Consider the following 21,064-nt stretch of genomic DNA (forward strand, 5'->3'; position numbering starts at 1 on the left):
CGGCGCCCGCGCTCTTGCGTGAGGCGCGCATGCGTGGAGGCGCTCTGGCACCACCACCTCTATGGTCGGCCGTTAGCGCGGCGCTTCCGGCGGGCGCGGGGCGTTGTGGGGGATCGTCGAGTGCCTCTAAGTCGGCGGCGGAGCTCTGGAGCGGGGCGTGATGGTGAGCCGCGCCCCCCTTCCCTTCTGCCTCTCTACCGGGCCGGGGACAGCGCGAGCGCTTCCCTCATCGTGGCGCGGGCTGGGGGCGGGCAGCGGGCGGGAGGGAGGGAGGCAGGCAGGCAGGCAGGCAGGCAGGCAGGCAGGCAGGCAGGCAGGCAGGCAGGCAGCCAGTCAGTACGCAGCACCACGTGCCGGTGGGCGTCTGCCCTGCAGCCTAAGCGGGCCGCGATCCGGGAGTCCTCCGGGCAGCCCTACGGCTGCGCGAGGAACCCGTTGCCGCGGCCTCGAGTTAGGCTGTGTGGCGCTGCTTCGCCGGCGGGCTGGGACCACCCGCCATGGCCACTGCGCGCCAACGGAAGCTGCGGGGCCCCGCCGCTCGCCCCGCCCCACGGCTCCAAGAGGGGATGGCGGCGGCTCGCTGTAGCGGGCTCTTTAGCGTCGCCTAGTCTTATGGAGCGATCTTATTTGTGCCTTTCCTGGTCCGCTCTGCGTTTTCCTGGCGATAAGGATAAAAACGGTAGAAAATAGCGTAGTTTTGAAGCCCGCTGATCTTTGTCCAGTGTCTCTCAAGCACGTGTTTAGCTGGTCAGGGCATAGTTCGAAGAAGGAAGCGTTCAGATCTCTGAATTTGGCGTTTCTTTGCACATCTGTGGTGGGAGAAGGGCTGTTTCAGCATATTGTGCCAAATTGTGACTTTTTTCCCTTAAGGTGAAAAAAATGGAAAGTCTGGAAAGAAACAAGGCACCACACATTCATTCTGCTGTAGGGTTGATTCCAGGAGCAGCAATTTCAGTATTCCAGTGAAGGTGGACAGGCCTTAAAGGCAGTTAGCAGAAGATCAGTGTGGATGACTCAATTCCTAGTCAATTCTGTTACATCTATGCTTTGTTAAGTTTTCTCAAAGTTAATTTTTTTTTTATGCTGAATTTAGTTGAAAGAGATAAACAGATGTATACCTAAAACATCAAAGCTTTACTAGAGCGTGCTGAATTGGCTGATACAGCCTGTCTGTTTTGTTGTTCCCAAGGGATCCTTAGTCAAATGCTTCCAGGTGATCACGAGTTGCAAGTTATGGAAGCTTGCCTGGTCATCCGGGAACATTAAATATAAACACTGTTGCTGGAAGTAATAGTTGGATAAAGCTTGGCAGTTGTGTGACGCTCAGTTCAAGTACAGCACCCTTAGGAGCAGTGAGATCCCAGCAACTCCTGGCTGGGGTCATTCATTTCAGATCTGGGGTCCTTGAGAGTATATGGAAAGCAGATTTAGAAGCACTCATCTCCTTTGTGCAATTTTCACTATAGCGTGTAGCTGTGAATTCCTCTTTCTGTTTCTGATAGAGGAAAACTCTTCTTCCTACTCCTGCAGCTTTTCTTTCTGGGTTCCTCCAAACCTCCTCCTGCCATGTTATCTGAAACTGAACTTCAAGAACTGAAAACAGTATTCCAGGCATGGGAATGCTATCGGTGATGGTATAAAAATAAGTATAGTTTTCCACCGTGTTCCCTATAAATATTTGCCATTTTTATTTTTCTGTCATTGCGTTTGAGCACCAAAATGATGTCTGCCTAAAATGTGGGTTAGGATTTTTCTACTGGAGGCTGCTCAATTTAAACCTGGTAATGTACTTAGGTATACATTTCTAATATGTCTAACTCTGCGGTTGCCTACATCAATTTTACAGGTTGCATACTCACCTCATATGTTAGCCTTGAAAGCGTTGAATCTAATTAACAGTGCTAGAAATGCTGTTTCCTGGTGTGCTTGCAAATTTTATGACATGTAACCTGTAAATCAGATCACAAACTGCATAACTTCAAAAACATTACACGGATGCTTAAATTACTTGCTACACCCAATTGAAAACTATTAGAGAAATAATGCAAGCCACAGACTGTACAATCATCAGTCTTTCTTGCAGAAGAAAGAGTTTGCAGGCTGACATTTGGAGCGGTTATCTGTGCCATAATTACAGTTTCAGCAGACTCGCTGTTAACATCAGCACATCTGTTTCTCGGGAAACAATCTTGCTCCTAAGTGAAGATTTGGTATATAACTTCTGTTGGAGCTGAATAATTCCAAATAGCTGCTTGTGTTTAGACAGCAGCGTTAATTCGGACTCCATCCTTGCTCTCTCGTTAGGATACTTAACTCACACTTAGAGCTTGCATTTGGAATACGGTAAATAAATGGCACCAGTGGGATAGCTTCTATCCACCAACTGTTTTGGCTTGCTTTTCTCTTTAGGTAGAAAATACTATTTGTGTGTTTGTTTTTTTCAATACAATTGCTGCTTTACTGGTGATTGTACACACTTGAAAAAGTTCTGTAAGAATTGATAGGACTGACTGGAAGCAGAAATTGTTATTGACAGAGCTTACATGAAAAGTACTACTTGGAAAATGTATGTCCTTGCTCAGTGTTTTAAAATTATGCTACTTTTTTGAGTTATTTGCTTGCCCAGTTAGTTTTGAGAAGGCTTTACCATCTTAGTCCTCATAATTAACCTTTACACACCAAAGATGTGCAGCAGTGTCACAAAGTAATACTGGGAACAGCTATTGAATGCTGCCCAGTTTGTGCAGTAGTTTGGTGGCCAGAAGTAGAAGTATTGCTTCTTCTCCAGATAAACAACTTTGCATTACCTGTAAAAATTTCACTACTTTTTTTTTTTTTAATGTGGTGTTTTCTTGTTTTGTCTTCCAGTCTCACACAATTCTACTTGTGCAGCCTACCAAGAGGCCAGAAGGCCGAACATACGCCGATTATGAATCGGTGAATGAGTGCATGGAAGGTGAGTACAGACACCGGAGTCTAAAGCTGTTGTTCAAACCTGTTTAACATATCCCTATACTTTCTCAGTAAGAGAATAAGCTGTTGTTTGTTTTCCCTACGGTAACTTGGAAAAAACATTACAAAAGTATCTTATGTTTTTTTTATTTATTAACGTTTTAGCAAATTAAAAATAGTTATTCTTTGTTTTCTTTTTGGCTTAGCAAGATTGAGCCATGTTCAGTTCATCAGAGTAGGCAGTATTTTTGGTGGGGCTGTGCAACGGAGCTGTCTGGATGCATTTCATTTCAGGATCAGAGTCTAGCTCTTACTAATTTTTTGTGCTAGCCATATAAAGGTAAGATCCCTACTGGACATAATGCGTAAAACTATGTGTAACTGATACATAATTTGCAAGCTGGTGGCATATGTACCAGAAGTAAAGTCCTGTCTGACATTAAGAGACTCAGTGAGCCTGAAGATTGAAATACTACAACTTAAAATGTGAAGATTCTCTTAATGTTAAAAATTAACTCCCGAAGCCTTGAAAGACAAACAAAAACACAGTAAAGGCCATGTAAAACCACCACGCTCACTGTATTACATTACTTTGAAATATGTCTGAATCAAATTTATAGACTAGCATAAATAAAACTCATGTAAATTCATATGCAAGTTTTTGCTGTTGCTCTTACCTCACTTGTCCTTTTTGACGCTTTCATCAAGAATGACCTCTTCATGAGATTTGAGCAGCTTTGTATGACAGTAGCTGTACTTTCTCAGGTGCTCGTACAGTGGAAATCAATGTAGCACTTGCTGTATTAAAATCATCAGAAGGAATTTCAGGTTTCAGTTGGAACTTATTATGTAGAACGTTCTGTCTGTGACAGAACTAAAACTTTTTGTTCTAGCTGATGAACATGTTTCTTTTCATGCATCTTACCTGGTTTTATGGTATTGTGTTTAAATGCAAGTATCTAGAGCAACAGTATTTTAACTACAAAATCTGAATGCACTAATGTTGGTTTTCTTGGTATTCACATATAAACTTAGCTGATATCTGTGGTTCCATATCTGGAGAAGAAAAACAAACAAACCAAAAAACCCAGCAAATACCACTGTTTGGCTTTTGTTGTTATTTTGGGATTTTCTGTTTGTTTGTTTCCCCCACTGATGTTACTATATTAACAATCTTTTTTTCTCTGCAGGAGTCTGTAAAATGTATGAAGAGCATTTGAAGAGAATGAATCCCAACAGTCCATCCATTACATATGATATCAGCCAGTTGTTTGACTTCATTGATGACTTGGCAGATCTCAGCTGTCTCGTGTAAGTTTAGTTGTACAAGTCCCTTTCAGTGGCTTACAGAATTCACAAGTCATCCATATAAATCTCACATGTTAATACAACTCACTGGAACCTGTTTAAATTGGGACTGGATCTGCTTTGTTTGCAGTTGACCTGATTGTTAAGGAGGCAGGGTGGTGAAGGAATTTTATTTGGCTTAGGGCTGTATTATCAGTATGGTGGTAGTCTACAGAAGTCACTTGCAACCAAGAGTTTTCTTTGATCAGGGTGCTGCAGAATGGAAACTTCAGTAAATCCTGAATAAGTGACTGAAGACCCTATCCAAAGATCCCTAGTTAATGGTTTGAGTGCTCTTCTGAATACACCAAAATCTCTGGTTCTTATCGGTGTGTTAAAATTGTGGGCAAACAAAGCAGATAGTGAACACTTTCTATTTTGATTGTACTGTAAATCAAATGCCAAATTTCAGTATTTAGAGTGGTAACTAAATCAATTAGTCCAGATCCTGGCTAGTTGCCATAGCACAAGTTCAGAGTAATGGTTTGTGCTAACAGCATTATCCGATTTCACAGAAATGCTGTCTGTAGGAATACAGGTACACATCTCACACTCAATTGTTAAAAGATACATGTATGCACGTACTGATATTTCACTTGCTAAGCTCAAATTCTAGGATCCCTTTTTAAGCCAGTCCATACCTAGTGTGGACATTCCTACAGCTGTACTGTTGTCTTAATCCCACTGCAAGTGTTTTGCAGCTGCACAGTTAACCATCTTTGCCAATTAATCCCAGTTTAAAAAAAAAAAAAAAGAAAACTGCTAAAAGATGAGCACTGTATTGTTTTCCTTTGCATCTAGCTGCACACGTGGTATATCTGTTACTGATAGTGACTAAGAACAAATGCTATTTACCAAAGTTTTCATTTGAATAAATGAAGTACTATTACAATTTCTGCAAAGTTACCTTTCTGCCATGTTAGATCTGCTGTTATGCTACTGGGCTGATGCAGGTTGGAAGACATTGTTTTAGTATATTTAACAAACCAAAGGTAGCTACTTGTTCTAAGTAGCAAATATTTTCTACTGGACTTCTTCCTTTCTTTATTAGGATTACAAACTTAATGTCACACCACATTCTGTTTCAACTTAGCGTTTTCCACCAGATGGCATACGTAGCACATAACGTACCAGACATGGCTTGTGCTCATGGAGATCTGTAAATTACTCGCTATCTGGTCTTGCAGTGTAGCATTATGAATGGATTGGGAAAAAGAAAGAAAAAAATAAATAAAAATCAATAATAATTCCTGAAACTAGCTTTTCTTACACTGTATTAAAACTGCATGAAAACTCCTTTTAAGTCTTGAAGGCTTTCTTAAAAACAGTGTGCTTAGGGTTGTTTTTCTTAAGTGAAAATTGTAAAATATTCTGGATTTACACTTAGCTGCTTTTTGATGACCATCTTAGTGTTCTTATATGATGAGAAGTACCTGTACCATGTTTAGAAGCTGGCTGGGACTTCAATAATGCCTGTAACATTCACTGAAAATGTTATCTTTGTCAAAAAACATTCAACCTTGTGGACTAAGGGGAAAGGAGAGTCTGAATCTTCACAGTGCTTTCATCTTTTATTCTAATCCTCCTTTAGTTCAGCAGTGTTTTGCATAGCCAACTTCTTTGGCTCTGAGGAGAAGTCTTGCCAGTAGTCTACTTTTATCACCTGTCCCCAAGCAGCAAAGAAAATTAACCTGTGGGTTCTTTCTTTTTATGAAGTGTCATTGTTGGTTAGATGCAAGCTTATCTCTGCTGCCAGCTGACAAGAATCATTTACCATCTGCCTGTTAGCCTTCCTTTACTCCTGGAAAGTTGTATTTTCATTAATTTTATTTTTTTTAAATCCATATAGAAGAGGAACACATGAAAAATTATGTAAGTGCTTGCTTGAAGTTAATCTGAATGTTTGGCTCATTAGGACAAATTAAATGTTTCATGGTGCGACTATTAGTTTCTAATCCTGAGCTTCAGAATATTAAATTGCTTTGTTTGCTTTCTTCTGTAAGTAGTTAGCTATATTCATGAATTTAAATGCAAAATGCAGTCTCTTAATAGTCTTTGCAGTATTCAGTTCTGTTTCAGGTTCTTACTGATCTGCAGGGTAGCTTGTAAGGGAACAGGACAAATCTCTTTGATAAGTGGCAGTTATCATTCACTTCTGATATCGTGTTCTGTACTTTCTTTCTGCCTTATGAACTTGAAGACACTTAATTGTTGAAGTCTTTCCAGTAAATGTTCTATGGGATAGACCAATATTATGTTAATTCTTTTTTTTTTTTTCTAGTTACCGTGCTGATACTCAGACATACCAACCATACAATAAAGACTGGATAAAGGAGAAGATCTACGTCCTCCTCCGCAGGCAGGCTCAGCAAGCAAGCAAATAATGGGGGCACCATCCTTACGTGGGTTTGGGGGAGGGCTTGGACAACAGGTGTGTACAGAGTGTAGTAGTGAAAGTTTTGTATTATAGTCATCCTGTTGCCATCTTGTTAACTCTTCAGTCAGGCCTGAATGACTTAGAGATGCAAGGATTTTGTTGGATTCGACCTTTTTTTCCAGTGTAATTGAAAAAGAAAGTGCAGCATCTTCCACAAAGTTTTAATTTGGTTTTGGTTTGTTTTTCCCCCCCCCCCCCCCCCCCCCCCCCTCTGGTCAACTAATGGTCCTACCTTGTTTGAACCCCTGGGGCTGTTCACACTGTACTTCACCACACTTATTGTATGTGCCCTTCTGTGGGGTTTTCAGTGTTTAGTTTTTTCCTCGGGGCAGTCTTAACAGGAAATAAACTACCCTTTAGTTAAATTTGAGTGCTGAATTTTTGTTGGGGGGGGTGGATGTTGCCAAACAACAAATTAAGCCTTTCTTGCTCATTTGCTGAAGGAACCTTAAATCTTGTATGGACCGAATCATGGTTGTCTGCTGCATTACATCGCTGCTTCATTTCTGGTCTGCCCAGTTAACTTCTCCAGCCTAGCCTCAGCTACTGTCTTTCTTGGGGGATCCATGGGAAACACAGCAACTCTTGCTTTTGCACTCTAGACAAATATCTTTTAAGAAGGATCAAGTTCAGGTGTGTTTGCTCTCTGGGAGAAATGATAGCTAAGAACAGGCTAATGTGTCGCATCACAAACTTCATGAATAATTTCATTTCCAAACTTCCTGAGGAAAGAAATAGGCAAAATGAATTATTTTGGCAGGAGTCTGCCCCAAACCATGATCTCTTTACAAAAGATAAGGAACTGTTTGCATGCTGTGCAAAATGATAACCTCTCTACCTATATTGGACGCTGCTGACTTTATAATCTTGCTGTACTGAAAAAAAACTAGTGCTGGAGGATATAATGGACCAAAGAGCAAGTATGGGAACAAGGCTAGATTAGTGCTTTGTGCTTGTATTAGCACAAAACTTGTCAGCTGTGGTACAGACTAGAATCAGAATCAACAGGCATACACAGCCAAGATCATTTGGAGGTTTAAAGGAATATTGTTCTCCCCAGCACACATAACTTCCTAAATCACATCAATAGATTCTGTTAGAGCTCACAGCAAATGCATTGGCTTATAAGAATCGGAGTTCTAATGGTCTGTGTATAGCAAAGCTTCACTGAAGTAACTCATTGCTGCTGAAGACTTGGAGTCAAATGACTGGAGGGAGAAAAACCCTGAGGCTGATTGAGGGGAGAGGGAGTTTTGCCAGCATAAGTATAAATTGGAGATAAGAGCTATTAGCTCTCTGATTGAATCAATTCCTTATCTCTACAATATACTGACTTCAAAACATGCTTCATTTAAAACATTTTCAAAGCTGTAGGTCAATATGTGATTACTTAAATCTGAGAAAAATTCTGCTTAACACAAAAATAATTCACTACCTATTGCCCCAAATAATGACATTCAAATTAACATCAGCAGTGTTATTTCAATATCTTGCGTAGCTTATTTTCCTATATAGCAAGAGTAAAGTAGCATGTATTCTTTGCTAAAGTGTTTGATGTTTATTAGTGGTAAATATTTTGTTGTTGTTAAAATTCCACTATTCTCATCTTAAATGCATCAAGTCACACTGAATGCACTCTAAGGTGCATAAGTCTTCAGCATATAAATTCCTTTTTTTTTTTTTTTTTTTTTTTTTAAATCCTGGGAGCTAGACTTGTAGACTTGGCCTTCTAATACAAAGATATGGTCTATACACCCTATTAAAAGTTACTTCCCTGCTTGACACCCACCTACAGTTGTCTATTGGCACTCTGCTAAGAGGTTAGGTGAAAAATTACTCTCCAAGGGAGGAAAAAATAATCTGAGCCAAGCTTTTTGTTGAAGCTTTGCCCCTTCAAGTTTTCCCCCCCCTCACCCCCCCTATCATCTAACTGCCTGATCATTGTAGTGCAGGTCTAAAACAACTCCACCCCAAAAGACATGTCACATAGGACTCCATCTTGTATCTGCCAGTGCTCCAGTGCTTTCTTAGCCAAGCTTGACTTACTAGAATGGTTCCTACAATTAAAGCCTGAACCACAGGGAGATTTTGGCCTCAAATAAATGGCTGTTGCAAGATCCAAGGACACAAAGTCAAGCACGTAAATGCGGTTTCAGAAACTACCTGAAGGGCTGTATACATGAAGGACCTGCTCATATGCCACTGCACACTCTTGCTTTGTAATAGACTGGGGCAGACAAGGAGGATGCCTGACACTGTTATATTGCTTATTTTTATTACTCCTGATACAGACCAAAATCTTGCAGCTAGTTCAAGGACCTAGATCTGACATAATCTCACCCAGATTGAAGTTTTAATTGCATTTGATGTCACACTAGCAGCACTGGTCATAGAAGAATCCCCCTTGGCAGCCTCCTTTGGGATGCTGAAGACTTAAGAGGTGCTTGTAAAAAGCAAAATTGACTTTTTATTCCTTCTTTGAGGGTGAAATAAGGTAGGCAATTAATATAGTTTCCTTTGTGTACAGTTTCTTGCCTCATCACGTTATTTTTTTTTCTAAGAGTCTAAAATCCTGACTTCCAAGACCATACACCATGAGCACAGCAGGAAAGCAGCATCCTCACTGGATCAGTTTGTTCTCACGCTTAGCAATTCTGTCACATATAGTGGGAAAAAGAAGTGCGCCTTGTTATCTTTGTAAGTAACTAATAGATGTACTTCACAAACAAGCTTAACAGCAAGAGACTTCACCATTCACAGTGTTGTTTGGGTTGGAAGAGCTACCTGATTTTTCACTTGTATTGAGACAAGAAAGTTACAAAGTTGCCGGTTGTGATCGCATTACCCAGCGCTAAGCAGTGAGATAGGCCCTGATGTACTGCAAACACGTGCAAGCTTCTAAAGGTGAGTTACTGTCGGAAGGAAGAGGGAATGCTCCAGTTATTTAGCTTTAGACTACTTAAACACTTACATACGTTTGCAAATTCCACTGAATTGCAAATTGTATTGATTTACTGATTGTATTCAAACTGAGCTGTGCTAGGAGCAATGCACTTTAAACAATCCATCAAGAGAATGAATAAACAATGGAAATCTACAGGTAGTGGATTACCAGCGTGAAGTAATTTCAAGCTCTTGCTTCTCAACTGCTGTGAAAATTCATTGCCTGCTAGAACCAAATGTTGTCTGCTTGTTGACTCTGGATTAAAGTATTTAATAAGTTATAAATGCTCTGCCTTGCCATTAACACGTATTTGTTGTGGAGAGAGTGCAGGAATGTATTTGAAGGGTCAAGGAGCTTTACATAGACGCAGCTGTGGCTGAGGCCAATGACTGACCCCAAGCTGCACTGAGTGTCTGCACTGCTTGCCTTGAAGTTTGGAAGGATTTAAAATTTATTGCAAATGCATACTCAGCTAGCACAAATTACTTATCAAAACTGGAAGGGCAAATCAGTTTAAATAGAAAATTATTTTAAAGCTGTGATATATTAATCAGTTCTCTGAGCTTTGCCTACACGTTGTCTACTTTAATATTTCTTAGTGCTGGCTGATTGGAATGTGCCACTCACTGGAGTAGCAGGGAAATGAATTGCCACTGAAATACACCAAATGGAGAAATTTGATTTTATGCAGTTCTAGACAGCCTTCCATTCTGACACACTAATAAATGTTTTATCTTCACTATGTCTGAATACCATTGAAGTTAAAATAAGCCCCAATGGGATTTATTACAGAGTAACAGTGGATGCTAACAATTAGTCTTCTCATCACTGTAATCTGAGCTATGCCTGTATGAATAGTTTATCCAGGCACAGCTCCAATTTATAGGTTTTCTTTCTATTCACGCTCAGTTTGCAACTGACACGCAAGCAAAACTTACATGCTGCATATCCTCAATCAGTGCCACTGCTTGTGAAGCGTTAGCAAGAATTCTAAGAATACACAGAATAGTGACTGTTCTCCTACAATTCCTGCAGTATCTTAGAATCTTATGAGTTGGAAGGGACCCTTAGAGGCCATCTAGCCCTACTCCCCTGCAATGAACAGGGACACCCACAGCTAGGTCAGGGTGAGCAGAGCCTATTCTGCCTGACATTGAATGTCTCCAGGGATGGGGCATCCACCACCTTTCTGGACAACCTGTGCCAGTGCTTCACCATCCTTTATTGTAAAAAGCTTCTTCCTTATGTCCCACTTAAATCTCCCTGGTTTTAGTGTGAAACTATTTCCCCTTGCCCTATCACAGCAGACCCTGCTAAAGTGCCTGTCTCCTTCTTATAGCCCCCTTTAAAATCTCCACAGTCTTTCCACACAAAACTGTTACTTTGCACTGTTCTCATAGCATCAGCAATCAGTGACATGCACACAGCCTGTTACTCTGTGCAGCTGTGTCACATTTGTGTCATGTGAGTCAAGGAGTCCTGGGAGGTCATCACACCCTCCACCCAGAGACATCTTTGCCCCCAAAACACACCCACGTGCCTTTCCAGCTGTCAACTGCTCAAAGTATTTCTACATGAAAGGGCTAAAATTCAGTAATGTTCTTTTAGAAAAAGCTCGAGGACACAATAAAGGGCAGAAAGGGGCCATGTGTGACAGCACAGAGAGAAGCAGGCACTTAGTAGAACCATCAAGATATAACCAACATGCAAGAAGCAGTCAGTATTCAACTTTCCTCTTTGAAGTGCATTTCTCAGACCCATCCCCATCATCCCCAGAATTCAGCTTGTGCCAAATCAACACAGCTTTCACCACCTGCTTGTTTGGCTATTCCAGATTGCAGCTTATTCATGTCCTCACAGATTCCAGTCAAGGTGAGTTTATGATCAATTTCTATTGACTTTTGCTAGTTTTGCCTCTTCATGTTCTTTCTCCAAGTGCTTCCTCCCTCACCTCCTATGGAAATCAATCATTCTCTGTCTCAGTTTTTGAGACATTACCAATTTCTCATTGGTAGGTTCTCCCCTTACAGTATGTTCTCACATTTTTATCTTCTTCACCTACTTACATTTATCTTCAATATAGTAATTGTTCCAGGTACCTACAGCTCTACATGAGGCGACCAATCTTTTATACTGCAGTAACATCATCTCCCTAATCTCAACCAAGAGCAAATCATTTAACACCTCCTAAAGTGACGTATGTTTTTTAAGGTTTGCAACACCTTTGATTGCCCATGGCAACTCAGTACAGCCTCTATGATCTTCAGTTATGAACAGTTTATAAAATGAAACAACTTCAGCTAGAAAGACTTAGAAATAGACATGCAAGAATAACAAAGCAATTAATTTTAATTAGGGCACTCACCTGAGATATTCAAAGAATTTAAGGCCTCTCTGAAACGAGCAGAAGATGGATTGCGTTAATCCAACGTGCCTTGAGAGAAAGGCACCAAATGTGGTCAGCAGTCGCTCCAGGGACTACTTCCCCTCTGAGAATTCTCAGGTGGAAGCATCTCCCTCTATCTTTTAATTAATGAACAATCATCTCGTTAGCACATTGCATAACCTGGGCAGCCCCCTGCTCAGCATGCTACCTTCGGTCCATTCCACTGCCCAGACCCAATACTCCCTGAGCCCAGAAGCACTGGTGGCTCATGAGGAGGAACAGCAAGAGAGTTTTTATGCAGACACCTCAAATAAAGCATTTTTGTTTTAACAGATCTGAGTTCTCCATCTAAACTGTTTCAGTAGAAAAGTCACGACTACAGGCATACTGCCATTAGAAGTCAGATGTTTTAATAAATCTCATTGCAGAGAGAAAGGTCTAGCTTCAAAGGTACTTGGCAGGTAATTCAGACTGAAAAAATCCTCCTCTGTGACTTGCCCAGGCTTTCTTCCAGCTGCTGGAGCCATGAAAAAGTAAAATCCAGACCCCAGGCCAGTAACAGCTGAGCCAGCTCCATGTGGAGCACCTGGGTCCAACTCCACCTTTCCCCGTTGCCCTCACTATGTGTGCACTGACCCAGCTGGCATTGCCTGCCCTAGTTTCCATGAAACCCCAGCTCACCATAACTAGGAACAAGCAGAGCTAATTAAAGCAGAAAGAAGATTCTCTAAGGACTGAAGCATACCCCTCTTCCTAATTATTTAGACAAGCTCAGTAAAGAGAAATCCATTAGAGGCTGTTAATTCGAGGATGCTATCCCTGGCTCAAGCTGTCGATAAATCCGAAGTTATTAAGGATATCTTGAGAGCATTTTGGCAGAGCAGCACCATACAATTGCCCTGTTCTTACATCTTCCCCCAGCCCCCTGGTTTTGGTCACTGACAGAAGTAGTTTAAGAGATCAGGCAGAGCTTTTATCCAACCAGATACACACTTACAAGGTTTTGATTTTAATTTTTACATTTTTACATGCTAACATTTTGTACAGATGATGTTCTACAGGGAAGATGTAAGAGAAGCTGTGGATGCCCTCAAAATCAGATAGGATGGGGCCCTGGGCAGCAGAATCTGGTGGAGGCAGCCCTGTCCATGGCATGGGGTTGGGTGGCTTTGAGGTCCATTCCACCCCAAGCCATTCTGCAATTCTATGATTCTAAGTATGCAGATCCAAGGAAGGCAAGGAGTTGCCACAGGCTGAGTCTTCCTCATTGTTATCACTTCTTAGGGCTTTGTGTATGCTGTGGTGAGGAGAACAGGTGGTGATGTCTTCTTGCTGATGCAGTGACTGTAAAAGCTGTTTGCTTGCTTGAGGAGCACCCGAAGACCTGGAAAACCTTTCTCTCAGCGCACAAGCAGCACTACAAATCAGTTGATCTACTTCATGGCACTGACTGACTTTTAAAGCAACAGTTAACATAGCAGATAGATGACTTTTTTGTAAACTAAAAAGCAATTAATAATAGCAATTTACCCACATCCCTGTCTCATTGAAGGCTAATACTTTAATGCTCCTGCAATTACTTCTCTATATGAGTTCTAGGGGCCTTAGCAATTGCTGCTGCTTCACTACTGTGCCCTATGAGCATTAGCTCAGCTGTGCAAACTCCATCTGAGTCTATTTAACAAACTGCATGAATCAGAGCCCTGCAATAAAGCCCAATTAGCAACGAGAGTGAAGGGAATATTGATCCACTTAAAACCTCTTAGACATTTCCCCGCTCTCAGAATCTGCTTGGTCATGCATAGATGCAGCAAGTACTGTAGTCTCCTGCTATCTCCCTTTCACTGGCTTGCTGGAATTATGGTCCAGTTGAGTTCTGATTGCAGAGATCACTGATGTGGGCCTCAGGGTACGAGCAGTGCCCCACATAGCCCTTCCCACACATGCTCACAGCCTCTGGGATGACTTTTATCTAATTCAGTGGGAACATCTACAGCAGCTCTTGCTTCTCTTAGCAACACCGAAAGCCTTGGAGGTTATCCAGCCCATTCTATCAATGCTGTGTGGTGTACTGGGCTTTGCAAAAGCTGGACAACAGCATCACCATGTGCAGCACACCCATGGAAGGGTCTCCTGAACTCCACTAACTCCAGATGTTCATAGTACATTACAGGATAAAGAGCCCCTGTGGTAATGAAGCACGCGTTATTCAAATGAGGCATTTGATTAAGACTTTCAAGAAGTGTGCATTAAGCTATGTGAGGAATATACAGTATCCTATCCAAAATACAGGGCTCAACATCAGGCAATTTCTCAATTCCTTCACAGTGGGAAAGGGAGCTCTCCCCTCACAATCTGCCCCATTTCACCCAGTTACACAGCTGCTCTGGGTCTGGTGGGAGGGAATAGGGTGCAAAACACCAAATGTCCTCTTGTGAGGCTCTTCTGAAATATTTTCCATGAAAAATCTGCAGATGATCTACACCAGAGGGAAAGCAAATGGGAGGTGTTCCCAGAAACTCAAAGCCTCTCTCTCTTGTGCGAAGGATCTGTGCTTCAGCTGAGACTCAGCACTTGCAGACAGCTGACAAACGCCGTCAAGAAAGTTTAGAGCAAGCCGAGGTGACATCTGACAGGTTAAATATTGCTAATGAGCATCAGGTGTTTGCAGGGGAAAAATGTTCCTCATCTCAGATATGGTAATTACTGTAAAGATCTATTTAGCATTTAGATTGCTGAGGGGAAAAGGAACTTGGAGCAGCTGATTCCCTTGGAAAGTGCTCCAGTGCTAAGTGGGGCTCCTTGAGCACTGCTTTCATTCGCAGAGACAGAAAGCAGACTTGATGCTTCAGCTCGGGATAATGAGAAGGACTTTGACATCATTTGGTTGTCCTTGTCAACAGCATTATTGCCTGCAGCCTCTAGCTAAAAAAATACGCACAGCAAACCTCACACAACAGCATTTTAGAGAATTAGAACCCCAAAAGATGGGCCTCACTGCAGTGAACCCTCAAGAGGAGCTGTGGAAGAACCATACCAAGCATCCGCATCATACCCTCACCCTTTGCTGTGCTTGCAGAGCTAGCCACATCACAGTGCATGTTCTCCCCAGTGGGTCTCTACAGCTGCAGCACTCTGTGGGTGCAGAGGGGCCCTTAAGGACAGCAGCTCCATGGCATTTGGTTCACACTTGCAAATCCAAGTGTCCCTGGGCAGCTCTCTGCCCAGCACAGCCCAGCCGTGGGCAGCAGTGAGCAGCGCTGCTCTATCAGTTTCCATGGAAATGGCAGCCAGAGCAGCTGGTTTCCACCAAAATCCTATTAAAACACAATTTTGTCCCAAGTGGATTATTTTGTTATCTTTTCTCTCATTCTTCCTTTTCTACTATGCAGTACACAGATCAGGTTGGACTTGTTTTAATGAGTTGGATTTGTTAAGCAGAATTTCTGTCGAGATGTCACGCAGAAGCTGCTGTTTCCATGTGGATGGGATGTTCCTGACTCAGAGAATACTCACCCAGTGCCACTTGTGCCATTTCCAGCACCCCGTGGCTCTTCCCTGCTTTTGATCACTGTTCAGTCACCAGTGGGATCTAAGCAGAAGGGGCAGCACCCCCAACCACGCACAGGCAAAGATCTATACAGTTCTCCAAGACTCCTTTGCTACTGCCTAAAATGCTCAGAAGTCACAAGAAAGGAGCAAAGCCCCTTGCAGGGGGGGAGATACACAAACTTTTTCATCAGGAGGCTCCAAATTGGCACTGTTGGCTGTTTTTGCCAATTTGTTTCAGGTATGGGCAGGTTTTACCAGCCCACTGGCAGTCACAGAACCTGAGCCCAACAGCACTGTACCAGCAAGCAGTGCTGCTCCCTCCCCTAGAGCTGTAGGCATCAGAAAGATCTCTGGGAAGCTTATAAGGAGCAGGAAAGCTGATAGCATGGAAAGCTCCAGGAAGGGGGTAAGGGAAGAATTAACATCCTTCATGCAAAGGGCTGGGACATGGCTGGGAACATAAATCTGGTGAGGGACAGGGACCAGGCATGAGAAAGGGGCCTTTTCTTCAACAGGAAGCCAGGAGAGCAAGAAGAGGCTGACACACACTTGTCTCAAAGTGGGTTTTATTCCAGGCATTAGACAGATTCTGGAACATGCTTTCTTAAAGAAAAGGGAAAACAAATCTGGGTTCCACATAAATTACATCCGGCAAAGTGCAACTTACAACTGAGTGGGGGGAAATAAACCTTCTGAATTGATTTCTGTACAACAGCAGCTTCAGCTCCTCTTAAATAAACCAATGATTGGCACATGAATGATAGCACATGAAGTCACGCTGAGTGATCTGAAACAGCACCAGCTTTCTTATTATCAATGCAAACCTCTGTCTTCACAATCTTGGGCCCATTTAAAAGAAACAGAAAAACAAGGGCAACAGCTGCTGATCTGAGTGTCTGAAATACAAACCACCAAGCAGAACCTGAGGGCTCTGCTGGTTTTCTTTCCAAAACCCTACTGGAGTAATTTCAAGTTGCTGGACCTTTTGGGGAAAAGCACAATGACGTTCCTCCTCTTTTCCTTACCTCCTAGGGAAGTAGAAAGCATGCCAGCAGTGAGTTTGGATGGCCTTTGTTTATCATGAGGAAAAGTTTATTTGGTCACCTTTAGAAGCAGACTTTTGTCATGCATCTATGTCTCAGCAATTGCTAAAGTCCATTGACTCGAAGGTGATATGGGAGAGGCCTACAGGAATGCTCCTTGGGCTGTGCCTTGGCTGCCAGCAGAGTACAGCAGTGGAGGGGTGACCTTCAAATAACATGTTCAAAACATTTGAGGTTCTGGGACCCCCAAAGTTTGGGGACAATTTGAGTTACCGGTATTAGCATCTGCCCAGCTTTTCCCTGTTCTTCTCCAGGCCAGAGCACTTGAGTAACAATGTCCAGTCTTCTCCTGTCCATCCTGCAGCCCAACATAGATGCCAGCTCATTTGGCCAGTTGGCGAGCAGCGTGAGAAATGCAAACCAACACAGCCGGTCCAGGAACTGCTGCCCTGGGAGCTATCGGTAACCTGAATTAGCACTGGAGCCAAGCACAGAGTCAAGGTAGCAACCAGCATGCCTTTGTCTCAATCTAACCGGAGCCCTTTGAACCAGGGCTGGCGCAGAGCTTGCAGGGTGTACATAAGCAGAGTTCATGTGGTCTGCAGCAGTAGAATTGTTTGCTGAGGAGCTGGGTCTTGGTCCCAGTCTGGTTATGAAGAAGGAACTGCAAGAAAGCTGCACACATATAGTGGGACAAAGAAAGGAGGAAGCAGTACCTGGTGGATAAGTGAACATACTGTTAGCTGCAACCCATAAGCTACTAGAGAGCAGGGAAGCTCAGATAGTTCACTGAGGATATATTTTGATGAAAATAACTAATCATTTAGCACTTCACTGTACACAGAGCTTACATATGATACCTGTTCAATGGCTTTTCATCTGTCTTTGCATCAATTCTTTTCAGGCCAGGTGTTTGAGAACTTGGCCATTCGTGTCTCCTACTGCCTAATGATATTTCCTGGAAGCAGCATAGTTCTTGTTTAAAAATGTAGTTGCTAGTAGGATAGCTTCTCTTCTCACAGTAGGTTTGTCTGCCTTTTCTCTTTCCTAAGTTTTTTCTTTCTTTCTTTCCTGCTTCCTAAAGTTGCAGCCCAAAAGCCCACAACGAAACAGAAGTCTCTGCAGCCAGTACCACTGCTCCCACACACAAGTGCAGCTGCAGCATGCTTCAAGCTCGGGGCCAAAAGGAACTGTCTCCTGAGCATTCCCCATGCAGGCAGGTCATTCAGCCAGCTAACTGGTTCAACATGGTGAGCTGATGTCAAAGTGGAGGTGGAAATAGAAAAAATGCTCCTGGCACCTGACTGACTTCATTTTTTAAATAAAATAACAAGTCAGAACACAAAAAAAATTCCTCCAGTTCTCAGACAAGCACTTCTGAGCACAAGCAAACATATGTATGAAGAACAGTATCTGTTCTTTTGTCATCTGTTTGGGATAATACCAAACTACAAGAAAGAATTAGAAAGGGATACAATCATGATCAAACACAGCCATTGTTCAGAACCCAAATGATCCTCCTCTTCTTCTATACCTGACTAGAAAGGACACAGACAAACAAACATATCCCGAAGATGGCCCCTGTATAAGCCTTGGAGGATTTTGGGGGGGTAGGGGGGGAGGTTGGCTTACGAAACTGAGCTCCAAAGCAGAGATTTATTTATTTGTACCCCTTTCTTTTCATTGATAGGCATCCCAGTTGAGCGGTAACTGGGAACAGGGCTGGGATGTGAGCTACAGACACCACTGCCATCAGTATTTACAGCATACAAAGGAGACACTTCACAGGGCAGACTTATACTGTGGCAGTATTCGTGCTGGGGCAGTTTCAGCTTCACCAACCAACCTCCACAGGGTACCTCCTGGAAGGAAAGCCAGGCCTTGCAAGTGGATCAGCTCTGGGTCTTTTCAGCTCTTCTTTCAGATAGAGGGGGAAAAGCAAGTGGACGAAGGGACTGGATGTCTTATCACACTGGGCCATTCCCACAAGGGCTACACATTGCCTTTGGTGTGAGGTACTGCAGGCAGAAAAATAAGTCAGCGAACAGCCCTGGCTTGCCTTATATCCCAGAACACCAGTACACACTGACCATCAAGGGGCAGCTCCCCAGGAGCACAGTGCCCCAAACCCAGGTCCTGCTGGGCTCAGAGAGACAGGGCTGGTCTGCCACCCACAGAAAACTGGAAGCAGGAATTCAGCAGGGAATAATGCCCTCCAGAATCCCTGGTTATGCTGCTAAAACAGGCTGGCCTTTTTCCATCTGGTTGGTCAGCCTTGTGCCCGATTTCCCAAGCTCAGCCCATCTGGCTGAAGAGCAGCTGCTAATGGTAGAGGAAGGTGTGGGTCTCGGCAGAAGTGTTACAAACCTCTCTCAGGGCTTGCTAGTTCCTTTCCTGCACCTCTGCTTATCACACTGGCTCCTCTTTGGGCCAGTCCTCACTGCAGCACACCAGCACACATGCATGAACGATGCATGATGTTAAAGTGAAATGCCAGGGAAGACAAAGAGCTACCCGTGTTTGTACAAGCATTGTCCAAGCTGTCGCACAGAGAGTCATGGAGTCTGGATGCAGAGAAAGGTCTGGAAAGGGGGAGAGCTGCAAGGCAGTTCTGGTCCCTTTGAGCATTAGAGGTGCTCACTCCTCTCTGGGTGTATTGGACATCAGCTGCAAAGGAGATCTTAAAATGACAGATGGCTGATTTCAACAACTCTCCTCATTCTGCACTCACCCATAGCTTCTTCTCTGAAAGCTCAAAAACACCAAGTGCTCAGCTGAAATGGTGGCTTGCTGACGGGCATAATGAAAACATTTAATGTCAGACAAACAAAAAAATTCCTCTTTGTTTCCAAAGTCTCATGCACAAAGAAACAAGGAGATCTCTGTGCTACCATCATGTTGCTTGCAGCAGCTCCCACTGTTGGCCAGGTATGTCTGCTTGGCAAGGGTTGGTCACCACTCTCCCAGTCTGGTTTTCCAGGCAGAGACCGCTGACAAAGTGCTGAATGAAACTGCCTTTCATCTTCCACTTCTGTGAGGAGAGAAGTACACTATTACTTCCACTTAATTAGGTAACTGTGCCTTCATGCTTAAAAAGAAATGCTGAGCTTAAACCTCAAATACAGCTCAACAAGTGGGGAAATTGGAAGATCTGGGTATTGGCAGCATCTCCAAGGCACTGTTTTCTTGTATTAATAATATCTCAAGTTTGAGTTCATCTGGTCTATAGGACCAGATGTTCAGAAGCATCTAAAAGGCAGACAACACAAAATAATCAACTTAAGGCATTTCCAAAAGTATGTTATGTTCATAAATTCCCCCACTGTTCTGTGCCCTGCACCTCTAGGCACTGAGATCACTTTGAAACCCTCCTTCGGTTTCTTTCCAATGCACAAATGCAAAGATCACACTACTTGCTGTTTGTCTAGATTGTATCTCTTCTTTCATCAAATCCAAGATTTTTATCAGAAATATACTGAAAACTCATCATACCTCCTGCATTCTCATCAGCTCATTGTTCTTAATCTTCTCTCCCCTACAAACATTTCTGTTTCTAAGTGCCCATTCAACAGCTGCTCAGCACACCTCACTTCACTTTCTGCAGCGCTGTTCTCTGAGCCTGCTCCTATCAGAGCATTTTCACAAAGCTCCCTGCACAACTCTTTCTTGAAGACCTACTTTGTTTTTGCTGCTTTCCAGGAAACAAAACATATCTCCTAACCTTGCACTGCAAATTCTGCTGGGAAAAGGCAGTACCCTCCATCTCTGCTGGAAGAATCAGGACCATTGAAGGTGATAGCATAGAGGGAAAAAAAAAGAAAAAAAGAAATGAGTCTGCGGACTTAGGAGCCCCCAGGTGAGGCTGTGCCATTTCCCTCCCATGGAGCACAGCTAGGACCAGCAGGTTATTAGATTGAGTGCTACAGGCTCCTGGTATTTTTCCCATCACTCTGTCGCAAGCGACTCAATCAGACAACAGGTGAGGGGTACTGGGAGGATGTTGTGGCTAATTCCTGTGACTGATGAGGGAAAAGAAACACCTTGGCAGCATTGATGGGCCTGAAGGCTGCTGTAGAAATGCCACCCAAAAAGAGTAAAAAAAATCCTGTGATAACCAGACAATGTCAAAACCTGCTGACATTTTGATTCCTGGGTAAGTAACACAGCAAGCCATGTGCTTGCCATAGAGATTGCCATGTGCTGTGTGTTTTAAGACAACCAGGTACATTCACATATTGCTGTCAGCTTTCCTTCAGATCTGCATTCTGGTCCAGCTTCTTGGAGAGCAGGGCAGCTGCAAATCCTGGAGTAAAATCACTTTTGTATCTCATATTCCTTCTTCAAGATTAAATAATAGGGGGAAGATCACTTTGGCATGGCTGCTAGCCCTGAACGATGGGATA

At 43.0% G+C, this 21,064-nt stretch overlaps 2 protein-coding genes across 2 annotated transcripts in view; one reads left to right on the top strand and one right to left on the bottom strand.

Annotated features, from left to right (window-relative positions):
- The first annotated feature begins 21 nt into the window (after positions 1–21).
- On the top strand, positions 22–7,101 carry ERH (ERH mRNA splicing and mitosis factor). Its single transcript, XM_052693818.1, has 4 exons — positions 22–163; positions 2,869–2,956; positions 4,143–4,263; positions 6,581–7,101. Exons 1-4 carry the CDS (start codon positions 161–163, stop codon positions 6,681–6,683), a joined length of 315 nt encoding a protein of 104 aa, XP_052549778.1. The 5' UTR covers positions 22–160; the 3' UTR covers positions 6,684–7,101.
- A 12,219-nt stretch (positions 7,102–19,320) lies between these two features.
- The window catches only part of GALNT16 (polypeptide N-acetylgalactosaminyltransferase 16), a 56,616-nt gene continuing 54,872 nt past the window's right edge, over positions 19,321–21,064 (bottom strand). The window contains exon 15 of the mRNA XM_052696892.1: positions 19,321–19,692. Within this exon, the coding sequence (XP_052552852.1) occupies positions 19,555–19,692 (138 nt within the window). The 3' untranslated portion in view covers positions 19,321–19,554. The remainder of the gene's footprint in view (positions 19,693–21,064) is intronic.

The sequence above is a fragment of the Tympanuchus pallidicinctus genome, unplaced genomic scaffold (assembly GCF_026119805.1).
Source record: "Tympanuchus pallidicinctus isolate F22 unplaced genomic scaffold, pur_lepc_1.0 scaffold3, whole genome shotgun sequence".
Classification (NCBI taxonomy): Eukaryota; Metazoa; Chordata; class Aves; order Galliformes; family Phasianidae; genus Tympanuchus; species Tympanuchus pallidicinctus.